Source organism: Pteropus alecto, unplaced genomic scaffold (assembly GCF_000325575.1).
Source record: "Pteropus alecto unplaced genomic scaffold, ASM32557v1 scaffold12, whole genome shotgun sequence".
Taxonomy (NCBI): Eukaryota; Metazoa; Chordata; class Mammalia; order Chiroptera; family Pteropodidae; genus Pteropus; species Pteropus alecto.
The window spans coordinates 7815802-7842702 of NW_006432669.1; the positions used below are offsets into that span (position 1 = coordinate 7815802).

General features: G+C 36.7%; 1 protein-coding gene across 3 annotated transcripts in view; it reads left to right on the top strand.

The window, feature by feature from the left end:
- ARHGAP42 (Rho GTPase activating protein 42) overlaps positions 1-26901 on the top strand; it is a 229064-nt gene that overhangs the window by 44061 nt on the left and 158102 nt on the right. For all 3 annotated transcript variants that reach the window (XM_006907501.3, XM_025043742.1, XM_025043741.1), the window contains exon 2: positions 15676-15771. In XM_006907501.3, the coding sequence (XP_006907563.1) occupies positions 15676-15771 (96 nt within the window). The remainder of the gene's footprint in view (positions 1-15675; positions 15772-26901) is intronic.

Here is a 26901-nt window from a genome sequence, read left to right on the forward strand (position 1 = left end):
CAAGGGCACTAGTAGATTTGGAGGGACATGAAAGAACTCTTCCTCAATTTGGAATTGAAATACTGAGCACTGACCTCATAATCAGACATGTTTAAGATCTAGTGGGGAAAGAAAGAGCTAAATAATAGATCTTTCATGTAACAAGTGCTAACTTTATGATTTTAAAACAGGTACTGTCTTCATCTCAGAAACCAACTGGTACTTTAATGAATTTTGAGTTCAGGCCATGCCCATCTTTATATGAATTTCTCACTATCTCTTTTTTCCTTTATTCCACATTTGTAGTAAATAAACTGAAAACTTCAGTCTTTGATTTCTTGATTCAGGTTAGCGCTAATGAAGATTGCTTACCAGAGGACTGCATGACTGGGAAACGTTTATTTTTCTTTAGGTGTATTTAAAACAATATGATCGTTTCTGTTGATGTTTTGGTTCTGGCATGTTACTTTCTAGACATCTTAAAAAATTACTCTTAAACGAGGAGAGGAAGCACATATCCCATTCTACACACTTACTCCTATTTCTCCACTGTACAGCTCCATTCTGCCTATCACAAACCAGAATTTCTTTTGAGAGCTTTTAAAACATTATTCCATAGTATTTCATAATGTTTTTGTTTTCCTATAGAAATAATGAACACTACGATTATCCTGTTAGTCCATTACAGGGTGTACATATCCCATTTTGAGAAGGTTACTATTAAAGGATCTTAAAAAAGGGTATACTTTTAGTCTCATTCTTCTGTTTATCAAAACTAAATGCCTTTTATGTTCCAGGCCCAGATCTTTTTGTTGAACAGTGAACAAAACAGGCAAAAATTTGTGTTTTATAGAAATTATATTCTATTTGGGGGAAACAAATTAATGAATAAAATGTGTCATAGGTCAGATGGTTATAAACGCTACGGAGAAAAATGAGCGAGGGGAGGTTATGTATAAGTATGTGCATGTGTGTGTTATATAGGGGCTGCTATGGTTTTGAATAGTTGTCTATATTCAGATAATTCAAGTAACAATTTCTTGGAAAAATATTTCATTTTGAGTAAATCCTCATCTACTTTAATGCTGTTTAACTAGCTGCTATTATTATCACTCATCTTGCACTGCCTTTGAGCAATCTAAATTAAGTGGTTTGACAAGCTGACAAACTCCTCAGATCTACTTGATGGGGATTGGAGAAAGTACTTTCTTCAAGGTCTTTAATTCTGCAAAGTTTGTTCTCCACTCATTTCTAGTAGTCATCGAGTATTCTGACATTCCACATTCACTCTACTTCTCACTTACCAAAATGTCTGGATGATAGGAAGTGGGATCTTCCTTGACACAGCAACATCAAAATTGCATAGATAGAGAAGTTAATGCATACCTTTAGACTGATTAAATGAACCTTATGTGGGAAAGTTTTGATAAAATGAACTTTGTTAATTTTTTCATCTTTCATTGTAACATTTTCAATAAGAAACTCAATTTGTACTTACCTGATTTAGGATTTACTGCAGTTGCAACTGATGCAGGGTTAAAATTTACCCTGAATAAGCAAAGTATTTCTCCACAGATAGTGCAAGTTCATAGCACAAAGATTTCTTTGCAGGATAACAGTCAAAGTATTCAGGAAGAAAATCTCTCAAGCCATTTAGAAACTACTGTTTACATGTAAGTGATATGTTGATTATATATCAGGTTTGCTACTCAGTGAAGCTAAAACCCCAAGGACTTCTCTGTGGTTAATACTTCTTTTCTCCCCTGGTTCAAGGCATTGTGATTAAAGAAACACACCATTTAATTTCATTGCAATGATCTAATTTAGATGTTAAGGTAGTCTGATGTTCAGTCTAACTTTTTGTAATGTTGCCATTGTAGCAGATATTAGTCACTCAAAGCTAATATCTGTAGATATCTGTAGATACTGTTAGACTGATGTTCAGTCTAACTTTTTGTAATGTTGGTATTGTAGCAGATATTAGTCACTCAAAGTGATTTCTAGGGATTCTCATAGAGAGGTCCAGGTGTACCCTTCAATGTTCTGATGTATCTTAAATTACTAAATTAGCTGAAGAGTGCTTCTCCCTCCCCCCTGCCCCTCCCCTCTCCCCGCCACAGACCTGTAGCAACTAGTGCACAAACTTCATTTACCAGAAAAGTCACTGACCTTGAATCACAACAGCTGACTTCTTCACTGCACAGCATCAAAACCGAATGTGAATCTTCTAGAGAATTTTCTATACTTGGGAGCATGCGTAGCAAATAATATACACGATTTCACTTCTCAGTTTTATGTCTTTTCTGATGAATCTTCATCCGGAAAATACAGAAGACTACAGTGCTTGACTATTTTGTTCATTATCTGGAGAGCCCTTGTTAAAATATCACCCACAGTCCCACTGTTTTGGAATTTCTAGGGGGCTCAAGTGGCTTACACTGGCACACAGCTGCTGGTAGCCCCCTTCAGTTTTTGTTTTAAGCTCGGAGTCTCTGCCAGAGACAAGCCTGGAAGGTTTGAACTCTTCAGGCCCTTTATATACCCAAGAATGAAAAGCTGAGCTAGAGAGAACTAATTTTTTATTTCCCCACCATCAAAGACAGAATATTTTCAGAACGGGATTTTCATGGTGTTAGGTTTCTGTGGCATTTAAATAGAGGAAAAGGTAGTTGAGGCCCTGTACTGTGCTATTTATTTCGTTAGGTTATTAGCTCCTTGAAATTAGGGATAATTCTGTTCCTGACGGTGTCATTTATTCCAAAAAATGCCATTGTTCAATATCAGTGAGGTATAAAATATAAAGATACTCATGGACCCAAAATTGTACAGTTTTTATATTTTAGTATCTCTAAAATTGGAGAGGTGTCTTTCTTACAATTTAGATCGTATGAGCTATGGTAAATAAAAATTAACAGCAATTTACAATTTTAATAGTTGGAGAACTAATATAAAATTTTGAAGTAAGCCAAAAATACCAGGTAAGAACCGAAAACCACGTATATTTAAGCTTTTGAATTAAATGGTGACTTAATCACGGGTTGGCTTCGTGCTGTCTAATAAAAGCCTGACATAAATTGTGTATATCATTTGTATAAAATAATTAGAGACAAGATGCCTTCTAGAGTGTGGAAAGCAATAAAGCCAGACATAGTTGCGCAGGTGACACGGCTGGAATTCTCAGTTCTGGTTGCTTAAATACGTCTTAGCAGTTCAGAAGCACAGCGGGCAGTTGCTGACTGTGCAGATCATGGAAGTACGTGTGTGTTGGCAACTCGAACAGCATGGCATTTGTATGAATGAGTTTCAGTTTTTGGAATAAAAGATTGGTATTTATCTTTTTTCTGATAAATATAATCACCCCAAAATAATAATCCTTTAACCATATGATGTGTATCTTCAAAGCCGCTTATGCATTTTTATAATGGCCATTCGTATAAATATATAATACACTAGCAGTTAAAATGGAGATAAAGATCCATAAGAATGAGGGATTCTTTTTTTTAAGTGAGAAAATGATAAATAACAAAAAGAAGATTGTATATGATCTGATAAAATTTTTAGTTACTATTGAGCTAAGCCCACTATGTAAGAGGAATATTTATTTAAAGTGATATAGAAAGCATTGATCTGGAGATTCAGATTCCAGCCTTGATTCTGTTGATTGGATAAATTAGTTAACCTTGGGCTTTTGTTTCCTCATGTGTAAAATGGAAATAATGATCTACTCAGTCTGTTTTGCCAGTAGGGTTTCAGTGAGATAAGGGGTGTAAATATGATTTGAAAAATCACATCTTGTGTTTTTAAGGTCGTGAGATGGCTCTAATCAGTCAATTTATTAAAAGCAGAATACTTGGAATTTAAATTAGAACAAAAAGTAATAAAATCTCGCCAAAATCTTCATCTCTATCGTGATAACTTAAAGATGGGGTGAGGGGTTGGTACTAAAGGTCCACAATGAGATCTATAATGTTAAAATGCAGTTTCCCTGAAATAGTCTGAAAAATTGCTTTAGTGTTTTAAAATGGGGTAGGGCAGCAGAAAAATGAAGTCTTTAAACATGTGGGATAACAAGTTTATTGAAAACAACTTACAAAAAACATTGTGTAAATGGAGAATAATGATCTTTGTGCACTTACTCCCTGGCAGCCCAGGCTCAACCCTGTTTGACAGTGTCATTCTTTTGTTTCTTTTTGGAGGAATGAGGCATGATGCCAACATACTTCACATCTCTTCCAAGAAAGAGGCTTATGTGTTTGCCTTTCAATTACTATTCATTATAAAAGACTTTCAGTCTTTAAGAGGATGTTAGTCATGTTGCTATATGAAAAAATTCTTTTGCTATAACCATACCGTTCATGTATAGCTATGATATTACATGATTACTATACACTTTCATATGGCCAAAGAAAATCAATAAAAATATGTTAGTGAAAACTCAAATATTGTTGTCACAAAAACATAGCCAGCTTTTTAAGCTGTACCTGTATTCTGAGCTAGTCATTCCCTTTAAATGGTGCCTGGGAAAATTTTGGAGGTTCGTGTACATTAGCTTGTTTCTTTGCTTGGTTAAACGGATTTCATTATGGGGTCTAGGAATGTTTTAAGGAATGGTGGCATGCAGATTATCTATTAACCACTGAGATGATGCTTCGAAGTTTTAGAAATAATCTCAGTCAGAGGCAAAATGAGTGTTGTAGAACTTCAGTGTGTGATGCTAAACAATGATGGGAAAATGCACTTAAGTAAATGGTGAACTTCCTTCTGGAATAGACAATTTGACTGTAATAATGTTTGTTGTCACTTTAGTTGACAGGCACTTTATCTGCATTAAATTTACTGCCATCACATGATGTGAATTATCTTTTTCAGTCCTGAGAGGTAAGCTTGACATAGGTCTAGTAACCGAGAGCCAAGAATAACATGTTCTAGTGAGTGATTTCCACCTGAAAAATACTAGTAGCTATAATTGTGATAGTTTATCAAGCTTTTACTGTGTGCTATGCTGATTTCATTTGATCGTTACAACAATTCTATGAAGTACTTATATTAATATTCATTTTACAGATAGGTACATTGAAACTTGAAGAGCTTAAGTAACTCGTCCACATAGCAAAACTGAGCGTTTAACTAGTAGTCGGACACCAAAATCCTTACATGTATCATTTTTTAATGGGACTTCTTTGTTTTAGAGGATGATGTAAGGAAATAAAATCCACACTAGCTCTCTCTAAGTTTGTGGAACTTCAAATTTTTTTTTTAACTGATTGTTCTTCCCATCAAACTTGATTAGATCACCAGAATCATTTTTAGAATTAGATTTCTACTAAAGCAATGCTAAGATTTTAGGTCAGCACCTAAAATATCTGGGCTGCTTTTGTCAGGTTCCACTGCTTTGCTTTTTGCCCAGCTTGCCAAAAGATCTTAAAGACTCTTCTACCATTCTTTCTGCCGCCTCAGATCTCATCTACTTGATTTGATGTCCATATCATTAGGTATGTTTGTTGGGTGGGCAAGTTAGCCTCTAAACACTTGACTTCTTATCTCTGAGGATTGCTCTTTGCCAGTCCTGGAAAGGCCTTGGTTAACCTTTCCTAAATACATACTCTGAATTCCTGCATTCTGTTTTGTTTATGGACAGCGTCCTGTTTTCAATGTCCTGTGCTAGATGGGAGAAAGACTAAAGAGGTTCTCTCTCTTCCATGGGCTTTAATGTCTGGTGAGGGTTATGGGACTTAGACACAATTAATAATATAAAAAAATTGTAGGGTATATCAATAGACATTCAAAAAAGAGGTAGATTACAGTAATATAATACTTCTCAAAATTTTCTGTCAGAGGAGGGGAAAATGGACATGGCCCAAACTGACTGCCTCAAATGAGGTAACAAGATATAAATTAATATGAATTCAGCTTTACCCACAAAATGTGTATTTTAGAAAATGTAAAACGGGTGAAAAGTACTTAGCTTCCTTTTCTCCAATTTTCCAATAAAAGTTGTAGTACCAGGAAGGTACACTAAAAGTATCCATGGCTTTCTGAACCCTTGGCACACTGCTGTGTATGATAAATCAGTATTCAGTATCTGAAAATCAGCAGTCGCCCTGGTGGGAAGATTTAGGGTGGCTTTCAGATTGATGTAGAGAGAAGATTTAGGGTGGCTTTCAGATTGATGTAGAGAGGCGGATCTTAAAGTCTCTAAACGGACTAAAGGAAGCTACATGCATTATGTTCAAGTATAGCCAGCTGCTCTTGTAAGAGATGATACACCTTCACAGTGACACTGTATTTATTTATTTCAAGACATTTAAAGGTCACAGCAGAGACAAAGGGCTGTGTCCTACATGGGGAATCACAAAATGGATTTCGAGAGAGTTAAAGTTTAGATCGATTTGGCTAGAATATTGAGGGTGCAAAGAACAGTGAGAAAAAGGCCTAAAAAATCGGAGAAAGGTGATAAACTTGAATCACCTAGTAGGTAACAACTTAGTATGGTGCTTTAAAAAGGAAATTAAACTAGTCAAGTCATGTTTTAACCACAAATGTGGTTGGCATAGGATACTAAGAAGGGACTGATAGAAAAAGGAAGTTTTAAGAGTTTGCAGTAGGCTGATATATGACATGAAAGATGACGTAACACCAAATGCTATTCCTTCCAGAGTAGTCATCTTGATTAGATAGGTACTTCAAGTAGTCAGGAGGAAAATGTGTCGGAAACGAGGCTAGTGTGCTAAATATACCTTCTATTGCTGAATCTATTCATAAGAGTGTAAGTTTTAGATTCCTGGAAAACAATGAGAAATGAGTGATTGGACTAGGGGAAGAGGTCATAGGTTCGGGAGGGTAGACTAGGAAGCTCAGGAATACATGGCGGGTCATCCCTGTGTTGCTGGAAAGCTTGGGGAAATTGCATAGTCTTCCTTCGAGTTGAGTAACTCAGTATTTTCTAGTTAAATCGAGAAAAGGCAAGGCGGATGGTTTAGGAAAGTTTGCTTGGTATTCTAGCATCCAAACTGAAACCACTTAGGAGTTGCCTGCATATAGATACAGATAATGCTTTTTAAAAGAGAACAAGTATTGAGGTACATACAACAAGGTGTGGCTAAAGACAAACCCTTCTGAGGAAAAGTACAAGGAAAAGAAGTCTCAAAGGAGGCAGCAAAGGCATGCTTATTGAGGCAGGAAGAGAATCTAGAGAAACTGCAGTGTGCCACTGTTTCCTTACTCTCCCTCACCCCCACACCCTTTTTAAGTTTTTTCCCTAGGGTAGAAAGATGAGTGGTTTATTTCATCCTTTGAACTTTCTATTTTTAACTTGGATTGTAGCAATAGTGAAGTCTTTGTGGGTTTTTTTTGTTTTGTTTTTAATTTTTATGGAATTCGTATCTTTATAGAAACTGGATAAAATCTGGCCAAATGTTGGTTCCTGTTTTGTTGTTTTTAGGCCAGAATATTCTGGAGCTGCTTGCCAGACATATCATTTATGGGATTGCAAACTGTTTGGTCTTCATTAGAGGTCAGCCCACTATTTATTTTTACTGAAGCTCTCCTGAAGATAGTAATTTAATACATAGATTAAACATGTTATGCTTAAAATAAAAACATTTCAAATTCTGCATTTACCATCATAATAAATCGTGGTTTAATAGTTAACATTTGTTGAGAACCAGTATTTCAAGTTTCTGTTCTGTATTAGACATTGCGCTAAGCCCATTGCATGTGACAAAATTTCATAACAGTCTTGCAAGGAATTAGTATCTTCCTTTTGTGTGAGGAACCTGGGATTCAGAGAAGCTAAGAGCTTGCTCTAAGACACTGCAGTAAGTGGTGGCGCCTGGATTGATGTACATGTCTGACTCTCATGCGAACTTAGTCCGTGACACACAAAAAAGGATTGATTCTAAAAAAGGACTTGGTCCCAGATCTGAGCACATTTATCAAGTAAGACTTTTGTTCATCACTGAAAACAGACTCTTTGACTTACATTGCCTGCTTAGAAAGGTGAATATACCACTGCAAAACAGGACACAGATATAAGAACCTGAATACATATCTGGTATAGATATGAATGAGGCCATCTAAAGCTAGGCTTATTTGTTTTACCAACTTTACAGTGACAAAACAACCATGTTGTTACATCCAAGACTACAGCAATGCAATTTAGTGGCCCAGAGCAGTCCGTGCTTTTTTCATTTCCAGGAACACAAAGAACAGCATTAGAACCGTTGTCCTCTGGTAATTCTGTCTCCAGTGACCTCCTCTGGACATGGCTGTTGCTGCATGGCAGTGTTTCTCGAGGCCTCCAAGGAAAAAGAATTCCTTGATTCCATTACTATAAGCCAGTTAATTTCACTTCAGCCCAACTTACATTTATTCATCGATTACTAGTACCACTCTTTGTCCTGGGCCTTCACGAAGACATTTCTTTAATTGTTAATATCGGACAACTATTATTTTCTAGCCATTTATGTAAAACAGAAAAGAACAAAGTGGGCATTTTAACGAAGAGCCATAGAAATGATTTTTATTGACAAGCAGTTCTCATTGTGTTTTTCTTATACTTTGCCACACCCAGTATTTTTTTCCTGACTTCTCCATCTAGCAATCTGACATTTGTAGTTCTCTGAGAGAACACTAAAATAAATAAATAAATAACTGCCGAACTGCAGCTATTAAGAACCAAGGCTTATTTTGTAATTCCTAGACATTCTGTAGTGTAAAGTAACAGTATGTTTTTTTTTTTTTTTATTAAGGCTCGCAGTTACACACATGTGTGTTCTCAGTATCATAAGCTTTTCAGTAATTTATAGTGATTCTTGCATTATATAAACGTGTTGGTAGTTGGCATACACATTTTTCTGATCTCTGGTTTCTTGTGTGTGTTGAACGAACTCAAGGGTCTGGAGGTTTCAAAAGAAATAAATGATAGAGATTTATTCAAGGGTCTTGGAGTTTGTAAACTGGGAACAAAGCTAGGGAAAAACGCAAAGTGTTCCGAAGAAGAAAAAAAAGTTAATTCTTAAGAATGTACTTTTTTCTATAAGAAATTTAACTGTCTCGCATTCTTAGTCCTAGTTTGGTCCAGAATGGTTATCAGTCAGATGTCAGACAGTCAGGATGATGACTGTGAGAGGTCTGGTTAGGTCCTGGTGGTCTGAATAAGGGATGTCAGGTGGATGTATATGTCAGTCTTTCTGAAGTAATCAGGTGGCATGGATCTTCAGGGGATAATTAGAGGGTTACCTGAAGGTCCAGATATATCCAGGTATTCACACAGGACTGGAAAGTTCAAAAAAGTTTAAGGTCCCAGGCTAGTTAGAATAAGAATGGAGTCTTTTCTCATTTCTCAAGCTACATAGTGTTAATAATTTTGGCAGTTCGGTTAAAGTGATTTCATTTTATACATTCCTTCTCTTCACTCTTATATGTTTGCTTTATCTTGGGCATTAAGGGCAAAGAGGTGAAAAATATATACCTATCTTCAGGAAGCTTAACACCTAGAACATTATTCAGCTGTTTTGTGGAATGAGAAAGTACAGAATGAATACGTGTTTCCTTTGACTTGGCATGGTGTTTCATAATGACCATCTAATATATGTTTGCTGTTAGCTTATTCCATGCTAATAAGCATAGTTAGCTGTCCTTCATATAGTCTAATAATGGAGTCTTACGGTCTTAGAATTTTTACCCAACAGGTAAAGGATTAGATAGCTGTTGTCTAGAGGTTATACCCTCCTTGGTTTTAATGCTTGTTATTTTGGGGGAAATTAGCTATGGTGTACATTAGAGCATCCACTTTGAGAAGCAGAAGACCTGTCCAGGTTGGAGTCTAGCTCTTAGACTCTTGTCAAATTAATTTATTTAACTTTTTCAGAGCTTCAGCCCTCATAGCTTTGTGTGAGAATTAAGAAAAATATGTAGGAACTTTGAAATAGTAAAACATCTTACCAACACTATTACTATCGTTATTGTAAACGTATATCAAAGCTTCTCCTAAATAGTAAAACACCCTTATTGTTTTGGAAAGTGAATAACCCATGTTTTACAAGTGGCTGAACAGCCACATTAAGGGCTTGCAAGAGTGCAAACGGGAAGAAGAAAAGGTGACAGGCATCTGGAAGGTTGGACTATTTACCCACCTTGTAGAAATTCATGGTTTCAACAATGAGTTCCTGCTATATACAACATGTGATGCAAGATACTTGAGAAGTATTCATAGATGGTAGTTTCCTACCTTTAATACACTATTTAAAAAAAAAAAAGATGAATAAACTAGGTTTATGGATAACTGGATCAAAGGTAAAAGAGAAAAAGTAAAGCAAGAGATTTATAGCATACAGTAGGATGTATAAAGGAGGAAATAATGCCAAATTGGAAGGGATTAAGAAGGCCTTTTGGAGAAAATGGGGGCTGGAGAGAGATGTTGAAAGAATGTGGGAGAAGAGTGTATCTCAAGAGTTGAAATAACAATATAAATATAGGTACAAGAGACTGGATAGCTTGTTACTGGTAGTACCCGGTATCTCAGCTTGGTGTGCCTGTATAGATGTGGTTGGATATGTAGATAGAGAAGCTGCTTTTTTGGCCGATTCTGAAAATTTCTTCATTTGGTCTTGCCTAGTGCATTGTCATTTCATTCATTCCAATGAGAACCTTTCCCCACCTGCTCAAGGAGAACTGATTTTGTCTTCTTAGTTGCCGTCTCTATGTGCAGAGCAGTATGACAGTGTGGTTAAGTGGGGATTCTGGAGCCAGGCTCCCTGTTGAAATTCTGGCTTTGTTATTTACCAGCTTGTGTGGCCTTGGGGAAGTCACTTAACCTCTGCGCATCATTTTCTTCATCTGTAAAATAGGAGGGATGATAATTTATATGGCTGTCATGAGGATTAATAGTTTCATTTACATTAAGAGTATGGAAAAGTATCAGCACATGGTATGTCCTATCTGTGGTGATAGTGTTATTAAACCTCTGTAGGAGAATTATCCATTGACTTGTTTATATGCCTCATACCTCTATTGGACTCTGTCCTTTTGGGGGGTAGGATTTTTACCTTTTTTACCTGTTTTTACCTTTGTATTCCCATTGCTTTGTACTGTCTGCCTTTTGCATAGTAGTGTGAAGACGATAATTCTTCAACAGTATATCTGGATATATCTCCCCTGTGAGTCTTGCTTAAATTTAATTCCCAGAGCAACTGGATTTCAGGAAGGACTGCCTTATACCAGTGGACTGGCTGGTTGTGCTTGTTCTGACATAAATATAGCTCACTTCCATAACTGACATTGTAAAAGTAATTCTATTAACACTTCTAAAGTAACAGGTAGACTTCAGCTCTTAAGTCTGTGTGTAAGAGGAGTTATAATTAAATAGTTACTGTTTTGAATTTCTCTAATGAAATGAACTTTTAGTGTTTCATTAGCATTATTTAATTATGGGTGCTACAGGTTAATTCTTTGATATAAAAACATTGCTAAGTAAAACCCAGTGTAATTTCTTGCAAGTTATAATGTGAATACATGTGAAGACATGTTATGCTTACCTTGCAGTTTAGGCAAATGGAAAGGATGTGATGTGGGTGGTACTTGCAGCGTCTTTACTGTGGACAACCTTGCTCTCTGGTAAATGTCCTTCCTCTACCATCACCGTAGAATATGGCCATGGTGGCTCTGACTGGGATCTTTTTCTTGTTTGTCTGCAATTTCTAATAATTGAGTAGAAATAGAGATACCCTTGCCTAAACTAGATTTCTTGCTCATAATGTTTTATTCGCCTGATCTTTCTTTTTGCGTTTAAGAGAAATGTTGTTTATCATCACACAATTTGATACTTTAAAATTCAACAATAAACTTTAAAAACTTAGTTTCAAAATTCAAGGCCTATGTAATCACATGTGAATCAACTTTATTTAAAAGGTTTTAAAACCTTTTAAAACAGTACGTTGATTTTGTGCATCTGGTCATTGCTTAGAAACTGTAGACAATTAGGGAATAGTGTGTTTCATGTGGTTTTTAAGTCAGTGGAAGGTGTTGAGTTTTCCAGTTCAGAATTGCACACTTGGTAAGAGATGGAGCCAAGAAAAAAGCATGAGCTGGCTCATTTTGCAGCTTGGCGTATATTACTGTCAGAAAATATAAGTTCCTTGCCTCAATAATACTTTTGACCTCATCATTACTTTTTTTTTTTTTTTTAAATGAGTACAAATCAAATAAAAGGAAAATCAAGAACCCAGACACTTGAAGTTGAAAATAAATTATCTTTCGAACTTCTCCTTTAGTTTTTGGAATTATCTATTATCTGAACTAGTTGAGAACAATATTTTTTGCATAATCTTTTTTCATTATGGTCCCAAAAGGTCTGTGAAATGATCATTCAAGCATTCTCAATTCCATCCAGGATTGAAATAGATACTTCTCTCTTAACACAGAAATACTGACTAATCAGGTTGTCTCTGTCACCGTGTGATTGCAGTGCTCCAGGGAAGAATTTGAAATTGCTATCAACAGACCGTTTTCTTGAGTTCTTTTCGAGGAGGGATATCTAGATTCTAACAGCTGCCACTTTTGTTCCTGAAATTTTACCTTTTTCTTTTCTGAGATGTTCAACATGGAAATTGCCAACATACGGTTAAGTGTTTAACCGTATGTCAGACACTGTTCTAAGTGCTTCATCTGTATTAACTCATCACTTCCTCACATTAATCCTGAGAGATGGGTTCTGTTCCATTAATAGATAAGGATGCTGATGTACAGAGAGGTTATGGAACTTGCCCAGAGTCATGCCACTGGTGGACGTAGGATGCTTAACCCAGGTAATCTGCCACTAGAGCGCCTACTGTCACTTGGCTGTATTGTCAAGAATAGCTTACAAAGTGGGCTACTGTGTTCTTGTTTGGGGATGGGAATTATAGTGCATTCACCGTGACCTCTGTGAAAGGACAAGGCAGCTTTCCTCTCTCAGTCAAGGAGCAAGGCCATTGGAAGCAAAGAATGGCCTAGGAAGAAATGGTTGGTTGTGGGGGGTTGTCAAGAGTTTCCTAGGACAAAGCTTCCAGGTAGAAACTCAGAGGAAGGATATCTGTTACAGGTTTCCTAAGCATCCTGATCCACTGTATAAACTACCCGCCTTTCTCAACTCTGCTGTGTAGGAATTGCATCTGTGCCTTCACATCCGGCATAGCATAAGGTCTTTATATACTGTATGTAGAAAAATAAAGAAGTGTTAAATGGAATGCTTTTCTCTAAGTCTTGGGGAGAGTACCCGCATTCACCTTGGCTTAACCTTATCCTACAGGTCTGCTTTCTGTCTTTGTCTTCTCATAACATTTGATATAGGTGTTATGATTTCTCTACCCTTAGCCAGAGCTGGGCACTCTCAGATAAGTGCCTCCTTTGTCTGGAAGGCCAGTCAACTTTTCCACCTTTATGAGCTGTACTTGAATGACAATAATTAAAATCATTTATTGAGTTACCTAGTGTGTACCAGGCACATCCTCATTTAGTCTTTTAACAACCCTATGAGGTTGTTAATTATTTCGTTCTCGGGAAGGATAAGTGATTGGCCAAGGCCTCACAGCTAATTGCTGAAGTCTAGCTCTGATGAAGCCTTTGCTTTTCTCATTGATGAATAATTCACTAAGGAGGCTCTCTTCATCTTTCTTCCTGAAAGGCCAGAGCAGAACCATTCTTAAGCTGTTAGACCTTTCCACTCTCTTAAATTGAAAGGACCTGTCAAGTAGAATATGAGCTGATCCTCAAATTTTATCCCTCTTGTAGGAAGAGGTGTTAATCTGTAAGTAGCAACTTCTTTCCGGAGCATGATTTATTTTTTTTAAATAAGATTAAAAAACAAAAACTCAGTTTCTTGTGTGTGTATTTGTATTTTTGTTTAAAAGCCTCTCTGAGGCTTGAGGCCTATGGTCTTCAGAATTGTCCTTGGTATTAGGACATTAGTGAGTTCTTGAGTCACAGTGGTGCAAAAAGTGACCTTCATGTTTGGAGACCTATTTGCTCATGAGTGCTTGCGTTGATAAGTGTTTGGGCTTGGAGTTTCATGAATGGGGAGTTACTATAATAATTCTTGGGGTCATGTCTAGGCATGGGGCCACAGTTGTTCTCTTAAAAAAAATGTTCTGACACTTGTTAAAATGGCAAAGAAGACTTTATTCAGGTCTATGGCTATAGGTGTCAAGAGTATCACAATATGGGAGACAGATCAGGCTCAACTCAACACAACAAGAACAAGTGGGGTTTTATAGCAAGGAGCAGGTTGTGGGGCTGAGTGTAGGCAGATGGAAAATTACTAAGAGGAGAGCTTGGAGGAGGATTTCGGTGAAGGCAGGCCTAGGACTTATGCATCAAACATGGGAGTGGGGGATGAGGAATCTGATCATAGCCAGGGTGGAGATTCTCTTTAAATTGACTTGACAGGATTGCTAAAACAGGGCTATATATGGAGGCCCAGTGAGGAAGGAGAGCCAAGGTAGAGGGCCTAGTCAAGAAGAGGGCTCAGGAAAGCCTGACTAAAGGTTGGTCAAGGAGAGAGTCTCTGTCAGATCCTATTGCTTGAATTAAATGTCAGGGTTCAGGTATTGGATTTGAACCCATGGGAGAGACCATTCAATGAAGTGTAGAGTGGATTCCAGAAAAATAAGTTTAGCTGCTGGTGCAGACTTCTGTGGAAGGTTTGGCATGGATGATCAGAGTAGCTCTGAGAGGTGGGACCTCGAAAGCTTCCCTGATGCTGCACTGTCAGATTGATTTATTTAAATTTATTTTAAATTTTATTTAATAAACTTAAATCGTGTTTAAGTCCCAAGTTCTGTTCTAAACCCTTTGCAAATATTAATTTACTTAATCCTCAAAACAACTCTGAGGTGGTTATGCCTTTGCTACTCACTTTTTACACATGAGGAAACAGAGTCCCAGAGGAGTTCAGTAATTTGCCCAAGGTCATGTAGCCAGTAAGTGATGGGACTTGGATTTCAGCCCTGGCAGTCTGGCTCCAGAGTCTGCATTCTTAGTCACTCTGTGAGGTTGCATCCCAGGCTTTTGTGTCCCAAGGATTTAGTTCTCATTATTCTGGGCTTTTCTTTATTCTCCCCGGGAATAAAGAAGAATTAATCTTCGGGACTTAGTCACACTCTGGACTTTGTTCAGACCGAAGTCAAGATTCCATTTAGCTTGAGGTCTCCTATAAATCATAAGATTATTTATAAACAATCTTCCAGGTAGACTTTCACCTTAGGAGATCAAAACCAGCAGTTTATTGGTAAAATCATTTTCTCGTGCTCCACTGTCTATATAGAGTAATATCAGTGACCCTGTCTAATCAAAGGTTGGCAGCTTTTTTCCTTTTTTCCCCACCAGCAACCTCAAAAACATTCCTTTTTATTTATTTTTTATGCTTCGTTTATAGGGAATGAATGGTAATTCCTCGATAAAGGCTTTGGGAAGTTGGCTTCCAGATAATAAGACTGGCACCAACACTTTCTTAAAAGGACAGATCCCCTTGAGCAGAGCAGATCCAGTTCCTAAAATATTTCTTTAGTAGTCTCTTTTAATTCTGCTTATATTTGTCAAACTGGTGTTTTAAAGGCTCTGGCTAATGTAGTAGTAACATCAAAGGTATATAATATTACATGTGGAAACTCGAGTATTCCATGATACCTTTAACTCATAACTTTTAACTTTTAATTACAGATCTGTCTATGGCAGTACAGAAATTTTCCCAGTCACTGCAAGATTTCCAATTTGAATGTATTGGTGATGCTGAAACAGATGATGAAATTAGTATCGGTGAGTACCACAATTCTTCATTATCCTAAGTAATAATTTTAAAAGTCCTGGTTCCAATATTGATTTCATTGAAATCAAAATAAATTCATGTACCCAAGTATTAAACATGTAAAATATTCAGACTTTGATAAAAAGTATAGGGTGATTTTTGGTCACTGTGGAAGAGAGTATTATAAATTGTTTTGAAATTGAGCTCTACGGTTTCTACGTAAGGAAATTACTTAATCATTCTATAATTCAGCTCAAGGCTTTGAGAAGACGTAGATAACAGTGTTCATCTCTGTCTCAAAGTTAATCATTCTTTCAAGCTAGTAGATATTGGGTATCTGTTATTAAATATGCAGGGTACTGGTTTAAAGAATTCTTTTTTTTACTTAATACTGATTTCTCTTTTAACATGAGTATTTGTTTACCTAGGAAAAAAATCATTCATGACGTATGAAACCAGTATTATTGTAGGACACAGAACATTACAGGGACAAGGAGACTTGAGCTCTAATCTGACTTTGCCACAGTAATTTAGCAGTCTGACCCTAGGGAAGGAAGGCATACCTCTTCCTGAATCACATGGTTTTATTTTCCATAAAGTGAATAGGTTGGGTTATGTGATCTCTGAAGTTTTATCTGTATCTGAGTTTTTACTCTTTAAAGATCGGATTTATGTAGCATTCTTCCACATTTTAACAATGTCTGCTTGCCAGTTTGTAGACGTGGAAGCTATTTGTAGGCTGGATTAGAGACATGCCATATAATCAGAAGACTATAAAATATGAGTACACATTTTAGAGAATAATACTAAGTATACTCACCTTCTGGGTATAAAAGTAGAATATTACAAGTATCTAGAACAGTGACCCTCAAACTTTAATGTACATGTGAAACACCTGAGGTTCTTATTTAATGCAAATTCTGATTCAGAAGATCTCTGTGCAATTCTGCATTTCCACCAGACTCGAAAGTGATGTCGACTCTGCTGGTCCTTGGACCACACTTTGAGTAGCAGAGATGTGATCTCTGATGTGCCTCTTCACAATCACTTTCCTCTCCTTCCTCTGCCATTTCTTCTATAGTTTTCTGTTATATGCATTTTTAAGCAATATATTTTTATTATTTTTGAGAACTGAAGTAGCAAGTCCAAACCTAGCTGTGCAAGGAAAAGGCCATATTATCTCTACGGAGGAAAAGCTCTGAGCAGAAGATAACCTGAATGAATTTCTGATTTATCGTGTATGGCGTTATTTAGTTTGCTTATATTCATGAAAGTTTCTCCTGGAGAAATCATTGGGCAGAGTGCAGAGTCCTTAGACAAGCCATTTCTGCATACGGGATTCGCATTATGCATGTGCATCATTACAAGTCCCGAGGAGCCATGCCAGGTGCTCACCTGATTAGCTTGCTCTTTTAGGGGCATTAGTGACTCTGAAGGGGATGTGGAAGTGGCTGGTCTCTTGGAATCGTGAGTGGCTCCTACTCTCAGTTCTGCGATGAAAGGTGACTGAGCCGTGTCTGTCCTTGACTAAGGAGTGGTTAGAGAGTCTTTGGGAAGAAGGGAGAGGATGGCCACAGGGTCTCAAGCAGCATGGCTTCTTTCTCTTTATAGGATGAAAGGGAAAGGGCAACAGCAGTGATCATGCACCACTGACATTTGGAACAATAATTGTCATTTCGTGTACCACTTCTTGACATTTGTCATAAATGTCTAGCCCCCAACATAGGCTTTGTAACACATACCTAGCCAGCCAAAAGCCTAGATTATATTACTAAAATATTAATAGATTAGCATTATTATTTAGAAAAAGGACACCCACATACTCACATAACTGCAGTTATTTTGACTTAGTAATGAAACCTGTAAATTCTCAAAAGGCAGAGGTCAGATCTTTTTTTAAAAACCGTTTTAGCTTTTGTGCCTGATCCAGGGTCTGACTTATGATAGACCCTCAGTTGTTGAATAAATGACAGTTTTCCTTATTAACTTTTTTCACATATATATGTATATATATACACATATATATATTTCTAATAAGGTTATATACATGTGCATATAATTTTTTTCTTTGTAAAGAGGATTATAGCAAATGCTAATGGGTGTTCATAAATATTATAATTATAATTTTTAATAATTTCATCAGATTCATATATACAAATTTACTAAATAATCTTTATAGTATATTCAGGTTGCTTCTAGTTGGTCTTTTACTTGTTATTAACAGTAAACATTTCTGCATATTTCTCTTAATTTCCATTATGCTTCTTACTTAAAATACCTTCTTGAAGTCACATGTAGTAATGGCAAAGGTAGAGTTTTTTAATTAATATGCTATATAGCTGTCCAGGCAAATGTCTGGTGATTTTCCGAGCTAGTATTGAACTTGATATCTCAACATTGGTCTGTTTATCTCTTTCCACTTAGGTGAAGTAGATGTTGCTGTGGCTCTTATAAATTTGATTTGAAAGGTGCGAATTGATCAGTAGGTGAAGGCTTATATGCAATGAATATTAAATTCTAATGCTTAGAGGGCTTTGAGAAGTTAGATCAAGATGAATACTATATAGTGGTAGGCGTAATATTGTTTGCTACTTTTAAATCAGGAGACTCACTTAGCTCCTGTTACTGGGAAGCTGACTTAAACAACAATGCTTTGTTAGGAAAACCTAACTTAGAGTAAAAAGATTTATAAACAAATTATTTCTAAAACAACTAAGATATAGATATCTTACCATCCAACACTTTTATCCTCTTCCTGAGCCCCAAGTGTAGTCTAAACAGTTAAAAATAACTGTAATAAAACAGTAGGAGACTTTGAATAATCATCCCTAACATGGAGGGCTTACGAGGATATCGCAAGCTGTTGTACAAAGGACAGTGTCCCTGAGACTAAACGGTAAGGTTGACATGGTTGGAGGGCAAGACCAACCTTACCCACTTTCGTCACCTTTAGTTCTGCATGAGAAGGTACAAAGTTTCAGTCATCTTTAAAATAGTTTGTTGAAGCCCCAGTTTCAGCTTCTGTATTCCTCTGATTTAATAAGAGGAATGAAGTAGGAACAGCTATGACCCTGGGCTTTGAGTAATAGTCACAACCCTCTCAGCCAGAGTAGTAGTCTTGAGACTTCACCAATGTCACCACTAAAAATGGTGACCTACCAGACAGAACTCATCTTTCGTAAGAGAGCAATGTCAGTGCAAAATAACTCGTAAAGTCAAGACATTTGCAGACTTTCTGTAAGTTATGGTGGTGGGAATGGGTCGGAGGGCAGTAGAAAGATGAATAAGATGTCTGCTTTCAATGTTCTTACAGTGGAATAGGGTGAAAAAAAGATTCTGAGCAAAGGAAAAGAAGGTGTGATTACTATATCAACATGATTACCTAATTAGTGGAAGCTGTTCCAGGAGCTTTTTAGACATGTAGGTCTGTAAGTTGGCCCCACTCTTCAGCTGTCCCCTTCTGCTCCCACCTTTTTGGCCTTGTGCTTGCTGACTTTTCGGCTAGTTTTTTGGAACCAGTGAGACATTGCTGGCTTAGAAGGAAGCAAAACGAGAATAATTGTCTGGGACGCGGTGAGGAATTCCTGTGGCTTGGGGAGCAGGTTAGTTGTTTCCAGAAATAAAATCCCAAGCAGGGCAGCATCCCGTACTCTTCCTTTAGCATGCTCCTGTCCATTCAAGAGCAGCAAGGTGTCATTGCCCCTTCCATTTCTAAGAATGAATGAGTTGCAGGTAAGCTTTGATGGTTCCCTTTTATCTGCCCACTGTAGCACTGGCCTAGTGGGAAGCAGCTTGTTGGGTCCATCCAGTTTAACTTCCAACAGCTGCTCTAATTGGCCACTTTTTATATTGCTTCAGTTTTTTAAACTGAGTAAAGACATGGAGTTAAGAGTAAGTTAGGAGTTGTGTGACTTGGACACTTGGGAAGATTCAGTCTTTCTCCAATAATTATATGGGTAGACTAGATACAAAATGTACCATTATTTAACTATAATTGCACAGTAATATGTATGTCAGTGCAGAAAGCCAATATCTACTGAATCAGCCGTGGTGCTTGCACATGCATGAGAATCAATAATTTTCAAAGTGAGTCATGAGCCTAGACTTAAAATCTTACTAGTAGGAAATAAAAGGCTATGGCCACCTAAAATAAAATACTGTTCCTTTGAAAACAGTTTATAGTGGTTTATTTAAATAGAACCTCAAAGATATTTTTGTGAATCTGCCATGAAATGGGTTGTTTTGCTAGTTTAATTTAGCACATGGGAATGTAGAATAATAAAAGGCTGTAAACCATAGCGTGTCACATTCAGAAATTATGTCCAGACCAAAGCTGGGGCATGCAAGTTACTGTGTTTTGTTCCTGTATTTAGTGTCTATAATTCGAAATCACTTTTAGCCAAGTGTTAATTCTAGATTTTAAAAAAATCAGATATTTTAATCAAGCTGAACTAGTGCCGCTAAAAATATTAGTCATTGATAAGAGGCAAAGCTTGTTCATTCTGTGTAATTTTGGAAACCACGGGAAAGTCCAGTTGCAGTTGTACATAAACAGTTTCTGTGATGGACTATGTTAACTCTCAGGAAAGTCTTGGACAATGTGAACCTTGCACTCAAGAGATTAAACATTTACCGAGAAGGAGAGTCAGTTTGCTAGTAAATATTTTAGGTGAGGACTTCATTCCTTTAGATATACCTAAACAGAAAATTCCTGTGGTAGAGGCAAACAACACACAAGCATTTGTCAACTGTTATGGCTCCAACGCTGAGAGGAGAAACGAGGCCATCAATTAGATCATTCAGATCAAAATGTGTTTCATAATAATTGCCCAGATGTTTTTGATATAACTAAAGTATTCCTGTTCAGGTATTTACTCTGTTTGAATGTAGATATGCAGATATAGCAATATTGATGGTTAGTACTTAATAGTTCTTTAAATGAAGAGCATGTTGTATCTTAAACACTTTTATGTGGAAATCTGTGTATAAACTATATGTGTACAGACTGATAGATGCTAAGTCGTACCCAGTCCAAGTTTTGAATACTGTGTTGTCTGGAGTGTGCCCTATATTTTGAATTCTTTTCTGTTCAGGAAACAAATTTAAAATAGTCACATTTTAAGTCACAGGGAATTTGTATCTCCTAAGCAAGCAGTTATTTGCCCAGGTGCAAATATATGTTGTTTGATTACCTCTCGGGAGCTGGGTGTGTATTAGTGTGATACAGTGGTAAAGTGACTTAACTCTGAGCCTGAAATCATCTCAATATGTAGATAGAAGCCTGAGAGTAATCACTGATGCCTGTTCAGAGGGTACAAAATAGAAGAAAGTTTTTAAGGGAGTGGTTGGAAAAAGTTCCTTCATTTTTCTTGTTAGAGAAATTACATAATGAGGGAAAATGCGTAAATCTTTGCCAAATAAATCCATTCACTTTTAGGATACATCTGTCAGTCTAATGGAAAGGTATTATTTGGTCCAGTTTTCCAAGTGATAAATTAGGAATATTGTTTAGGATGGGAGGTATGGCAAACAGCTTGCTTTGTTATTTTGACCCGATTCCTATTATATGGTCTAAAAACACTTTGAGAGATGGTAACCTGTATTTCAGGCAAAAAAAAAAAAAAAAAGTGATATATTTATAAACCCAGAAAATACACTGAAAAGATCATAAATGATTTTAGCTAAAAGAGAACTCATTTTCTTCAACTTAAACTAATAAAACTCAACTATCAACTATTAACTTGTAAATTATTTAATGCTTCTGTAAAGATTTTTTCTGAATTTGCTTATGAGCTACAAACACCCAGATTAGTAGAGATTTCTAATAATTGTCTAATGATATTGTGATGCATAAATGTGGAGTGTGGCCATGAAACTGTTCTTGGTCATTTCTTAGGAAAAAGTTTGCAAACCAGAAACAATACCATTACCAACCACAAGTGAAGTCTTGGAAAAGAGACCCGTGATTTTTATTAAATTCTACGAAACAAATTACCTTCTCCTTTGCTGAACCAAAAGAAAATCTATTAGTTATTACAGACCATCGTTACAACCCACTTAAATGTGGTTATATAAATCAGGAAATCCTCTATTAAAATAGAACCTTTCCAAATGCCTAAATTGTTTATACAAATAACATTTTCTTTTGAACTCTGTAGAGGATGCATATTTTACTTTTTAATGACTCTCGGACAATTGAATTATTGTTTTCCATTTTTTTAACCACCCTTATTTTTGCACCCACACGGAAATCACCCACAATTAAGGATCAGAACAGCTGGAAAAGTTGCACATTTCAGGTGGAGTTCCTCTCTGAAAAAAACATGCCACTTATGAGATCTTCTCATCATATTAGCTCTGTATTTCAGAGAACATAAGCTGATTTAGTTTGAGATTCAAAGGCTTAGGGTTTTTTTAAATTTTAGGCTCTGAAAAACAATTTGAAACTTATGTCACAAGTCACATGTCTCAAAAAAAATTGTCTTAATTTATTAATATACAATAATTTCCTGAAACCACTTTATTTCTTTTGCAATTTGTTGTGCCAGAAAAAAAAGTAGTTCGATCTTTTTCACAGAGAGTGCAGTCTCTTATCTTCTCCAGCAAATTTTATGCTTTTTGAGGTTAGACAGTTTTACTCATATTTTTATTTCTGCATAGTACTTTAGAGCTTTATTGTAGCAGAAGCTTAGTAAATATCTGTTACACAAATAGTCCCCCTGCAAAATCTAGTAAACTTTTATGTAGAAACAAATCACCTTAAGTTACATAAATAGAATTGGGATCATATGTTAAAACATAAAATAAAATATGTATGTATTTGGATATGTCTAGCATAATTCTTTTCAATACAGCAATAAACTAAATTTTGAGAGGGAAATTTATATAATTACATACAAACATTCAGACACATACACACGTGTAGATAACTTTTCATGTAGTTGAGAATCATTTAGAACAGACTTCTTAATATTTGTAAATATTTCAAACCGGAGCTAAAGATTTTTCTGTCTTTTAATTTATTCAGTTTTAATTGACTACCTGTTAGGTGACAAGCACTGTGCCAATCCCTGAGGACCTGGTGGTACAAAGAGTAGGTAAAGCCTTTGCCCTTACAGAGTGTACAGATGGAAGGATAAGATGGTAGCAATATTCTTCTTTTAGAATAATGTAAACTAAAGAAGGCTTATTTCAAGGTGAGTGGATAGGGAATGAAGGAGAACTTTTATCTATGGTTAGTGACTTATGATGGCTCAAAAATCTCAACAAAATGATTAGATAGTGAAATAAATGCCGTGATCCAGAATAACTTGGAATGCAGGAAAATACAGTGATCCTCATTATTCACAAATTCTGCATTTGTGAATTTGCCTCTACAATTTATTGATATCCACAAAATCAGTACACCTGGTGTTTTTGTGGTCTTTCACAGATGAAAAAGTTGAATTGCCTAACTCAACGGAAGACCTGCTGTTGAAAGGATGATGCAGTGAGGCAGCTGTGACTTTTTGAAGACTAATACGATAGTCTTTTGCTCTTCTAAAAGAGCAGTAGGCTGAAGTGTTAACAAAATTTAACTGAATAAGTTTAAAAATCTTACTGGGTTTATTCAGCGATTCCTTAATTGGACAGCCTCTAATCTAACAGATAGCAGTGCTGAAGAGCTGGACAAGGCAAGAGATTTTTCTACCAAAGTGAGCAGGGACAAGGAAGTTATACTGGGTGTTAGTTGATTGGTTAAAGCAAGGATACTGTCCTCACGCAGAGCAAAGGGAGGTTCTGGAGCTGGGTTAGGTAACTTGTGCTGAGCAAGCAAGAGGTGATAGATTGACCTAGGCCTGCCTTTTTTGGGAGAGCCAGCATAGAAACTTAAGTTTTGGTTTGCTGATTTGGGGTTTAGCAGGAGTGTCTCCATCTTGGGCGTAACCTGGTTATTTTAACAAGCAGAAGGACCAGAGATTAGAGTCAGGAACTTGCTTTTGTTAGCCTTCTTCCACTCTTTTTAAAGCTGTCTATGCCTGTATTTCCTGTTGTTAAAACTTATTTATTCTACAGGTACTTCAGTACCAACCAGGTCTAAGGTACCATCAATGGCTTAAGTGATTTATATTTACATTTTCATTGGGTAACTAACATTAACCCACCACTTTCAGTTAAATCACAGTTGTGTTGAAGGCTGCAAAAGCAAAGTTTTTTCTGCTAAGAGAACATATTCAAGATAGGCCAGGTCTAGATGAGGGAAGGCCACTCAGAGGAAGGGGTATTTAAATCAGGCATGGAGAAGTGGTTCGTGAAAGGGAAGAAGGGAGAACATTCCAGATCTAGGGAGGGGATGAACGGAGGCCTTGAGGAGGAAAGGAGAAGGTCAAGGGGAAGATGGCATGTGCGAAGTTTATGGGCTTGTAGACGAGACCTAATAGGCTCTGTTAGGGATGTGAAGTTTTAACCTACAGGCACTGAGTGAGAAGCCATTGCAGCGCATTAATTGGAGAATTGGTGTTGTGTTCACATTTTAAAAAGGTTAACCTGACTGTCTCATGGAAGATTTAAGAAGGCCCCCCCGCCCCAGATGAGTTTTTCTTAAAAAATGTTTTACTTGGCTGTTTCTTTGGATTTGTGCGTAAGAAAATGGGGCACAGGTAGCCTGACTTTATAATGTAACCCGTGTTTTTTTTTTTTTTTTATTGAACTCGTATTGACCCACAGAACCACAGTTAGACTACATCTCTTTTATGTATGAATAGAGTAGTCTTACTAAAATTGAAATCTTATGGCTGGGTTGTAATTTCAAGCCTGAACTATGACACACTCCTGATGAGAATTTTATCATAATTTTTGATGTAATAACAGAAGTGTTTCATTGCCTGTTGGTAAACATCAGGCACCAACAAGGTAAGTGGTGGCCTGCGTGGTGTTAGGTGCATAGTTTGTACTTCTGTTGGTAAATTCTAGTTTATCCACCCATGTTGAATATAATATAAAGCTTGCATCTGCTTTGAAAACACCTTTTCAGATGGTATTGGATCATGATTACTTTCTTGGTGTAGAATAGTTTGTATCTTTGTGTCTGGGAATTGCATTTCTTTTAGGATAATTATCATTCCTTCATCATGTACTTGAAGAGTTGCTCAGGCTATTGTTTTTTGTTTTGTTATCTTAAATTATCAGAAAGTACTACTTCTGACTCAGAAATGTTGTCGTGGTTTCTTAGAATGCTAAGCTGAGTATCTTAAGAGTAGAAAGAGACCTTGGAGAACATGGAAGCTAACTGTCATTTTGCTTTAGATACAGATAAATCACACCAGTGTTAGAACTTTGATCACCAGGTTTCTAGGTTATGAACTTTGAGTTTATCTGCTCATTTATTCAGTAAAACTTTATCAAGTAGCTGGGATTTGTCAGCTACTTTTGGCTACTGAAGACTCATTAGTGTGTAAAATAGGAAAAAAAAAAAAAACCACCCCAATGTGTTTGTATTTGTCAAAGGAGTTTGATGTTGAAAACATAAGTTCATTATATGTTAATTTAGATTGTGATAAGTGTTTAGATACAAAAAGAAGGGAGACTCTTTTAAATTTTTCTTTCGTATTTTTTATGTACAGGTATCTAATTTTAAGACAGTGGTATTACTGCTAACTGCTTATAAACTGAACCTTGTTTTATCCTTCATTTTCTGTGTAATCAGTCATTTACATTACCATGTGAACTGACTCTATTTCTGGCTTGAAACCATTTGATACAAAAGCCATAAAGGTAGTTAATACTTCTTAAGCCTGCTGGCTGTAACTGCACTGGATTTTTTTCTGAAGCATTTAGAATGTTGAAGCATTTCTCCAATTCTGTATTTGACCACTGCATTCTTCTTCTTTAGACCATTAGACTTCTTCCCTTGCTTGGGCGTATTTACTCTAACTACGTGCTTGAACATTCATTGTCTTGATATGTGCAGTACTGAAGAAAACTAAGATTTAATATCCTCTTAGTTGGAGTACAGGGATTGAGAGCCAGAGAATAATTATAAAAGGCTTTGCCATATAATCTAAAGTTTATTTTGCATGCTCCCAGGAGACACTCGAGGCTTTTGATTGAAGTTGCCCTTTAGGAGGTTTATTCTGGCATCAATATATGTGATGAATTATAGCATAGGAGTCTTTGCCAGTTCAGAATGAGTCAAAGATTGCCTTCATCACCAAATCTTTTATGAACCAAGAAAACATTTCTAAATGTGAATGAAATAATAAAAATACAGTTTCAATTTTGATATAAAGTGTTTGGACCAGAAAAGCAATTGTCCTGGAGACTGTCTGTAATGAGTCAGGTGGCAGGACATGGGCACCCAGAGATTGATGGGAAACTCATTGGCAAAAGGCAAGGATGAGCGTATGAGGAATGAAGAGAGACATGGGGGTGGATGGGAGGAACAGAATACAGAAAAAGTTGAAAAGAAACAAGAGTTGAATAATAGGCCTAAAAAAGAAAAGCTTGCCTTGGATTGTTATCTAGGAATATGTGCCAGTGGGAAAAAAGCTAATTCTGAGTAATTTCTCTGTCAGAATTCAAGATAGTTGTGGAGTCACAATTCAGAGGGCTTTGGAGAGAAGATCATTTGGGTCATGCTTGATTCTTGGGACTCAGAGATAATGTCTTGCTTCCTCCATAACCACAAGGGCCAAGAGTACTTCTTTTGCCGTTGAAAGTACAGATTAGCTTCAAGCAGGGAAGTAGAGGTGATCTTTACAGATTTTGTTAAAATACATACTATTTCTTATTTAAACGCAGTTTGAATTCTTAATTTCTTGCGCAAAGCATGCATCCCTCCCACTCCCAAGTCAGTAGTTGCCAAACTGCCTAGTATCAGAATCAACACTAGGGAACCTTAACATTTTGATTCCTGGACCCCACCCAAGCCCTGAACTAAGGTGAAATCCTCTGGGTTGACATTGTAGGAGCCTTTAGTTTTATGGAGATTCTTGGTGTCTGATGCAGCCTGTGGGAAACCACTACTCTGAACAATATAGTTGTGGTTTCTACCGAGGGAGGCACAACTGGGGAGGTTACTAACATAGGGAAAAAGTCTGCTCCAGAAGTGTGCTTTTTTGATCACCAGATTCCTGATGCCCAGTGTTTCATTGAACTTGAAG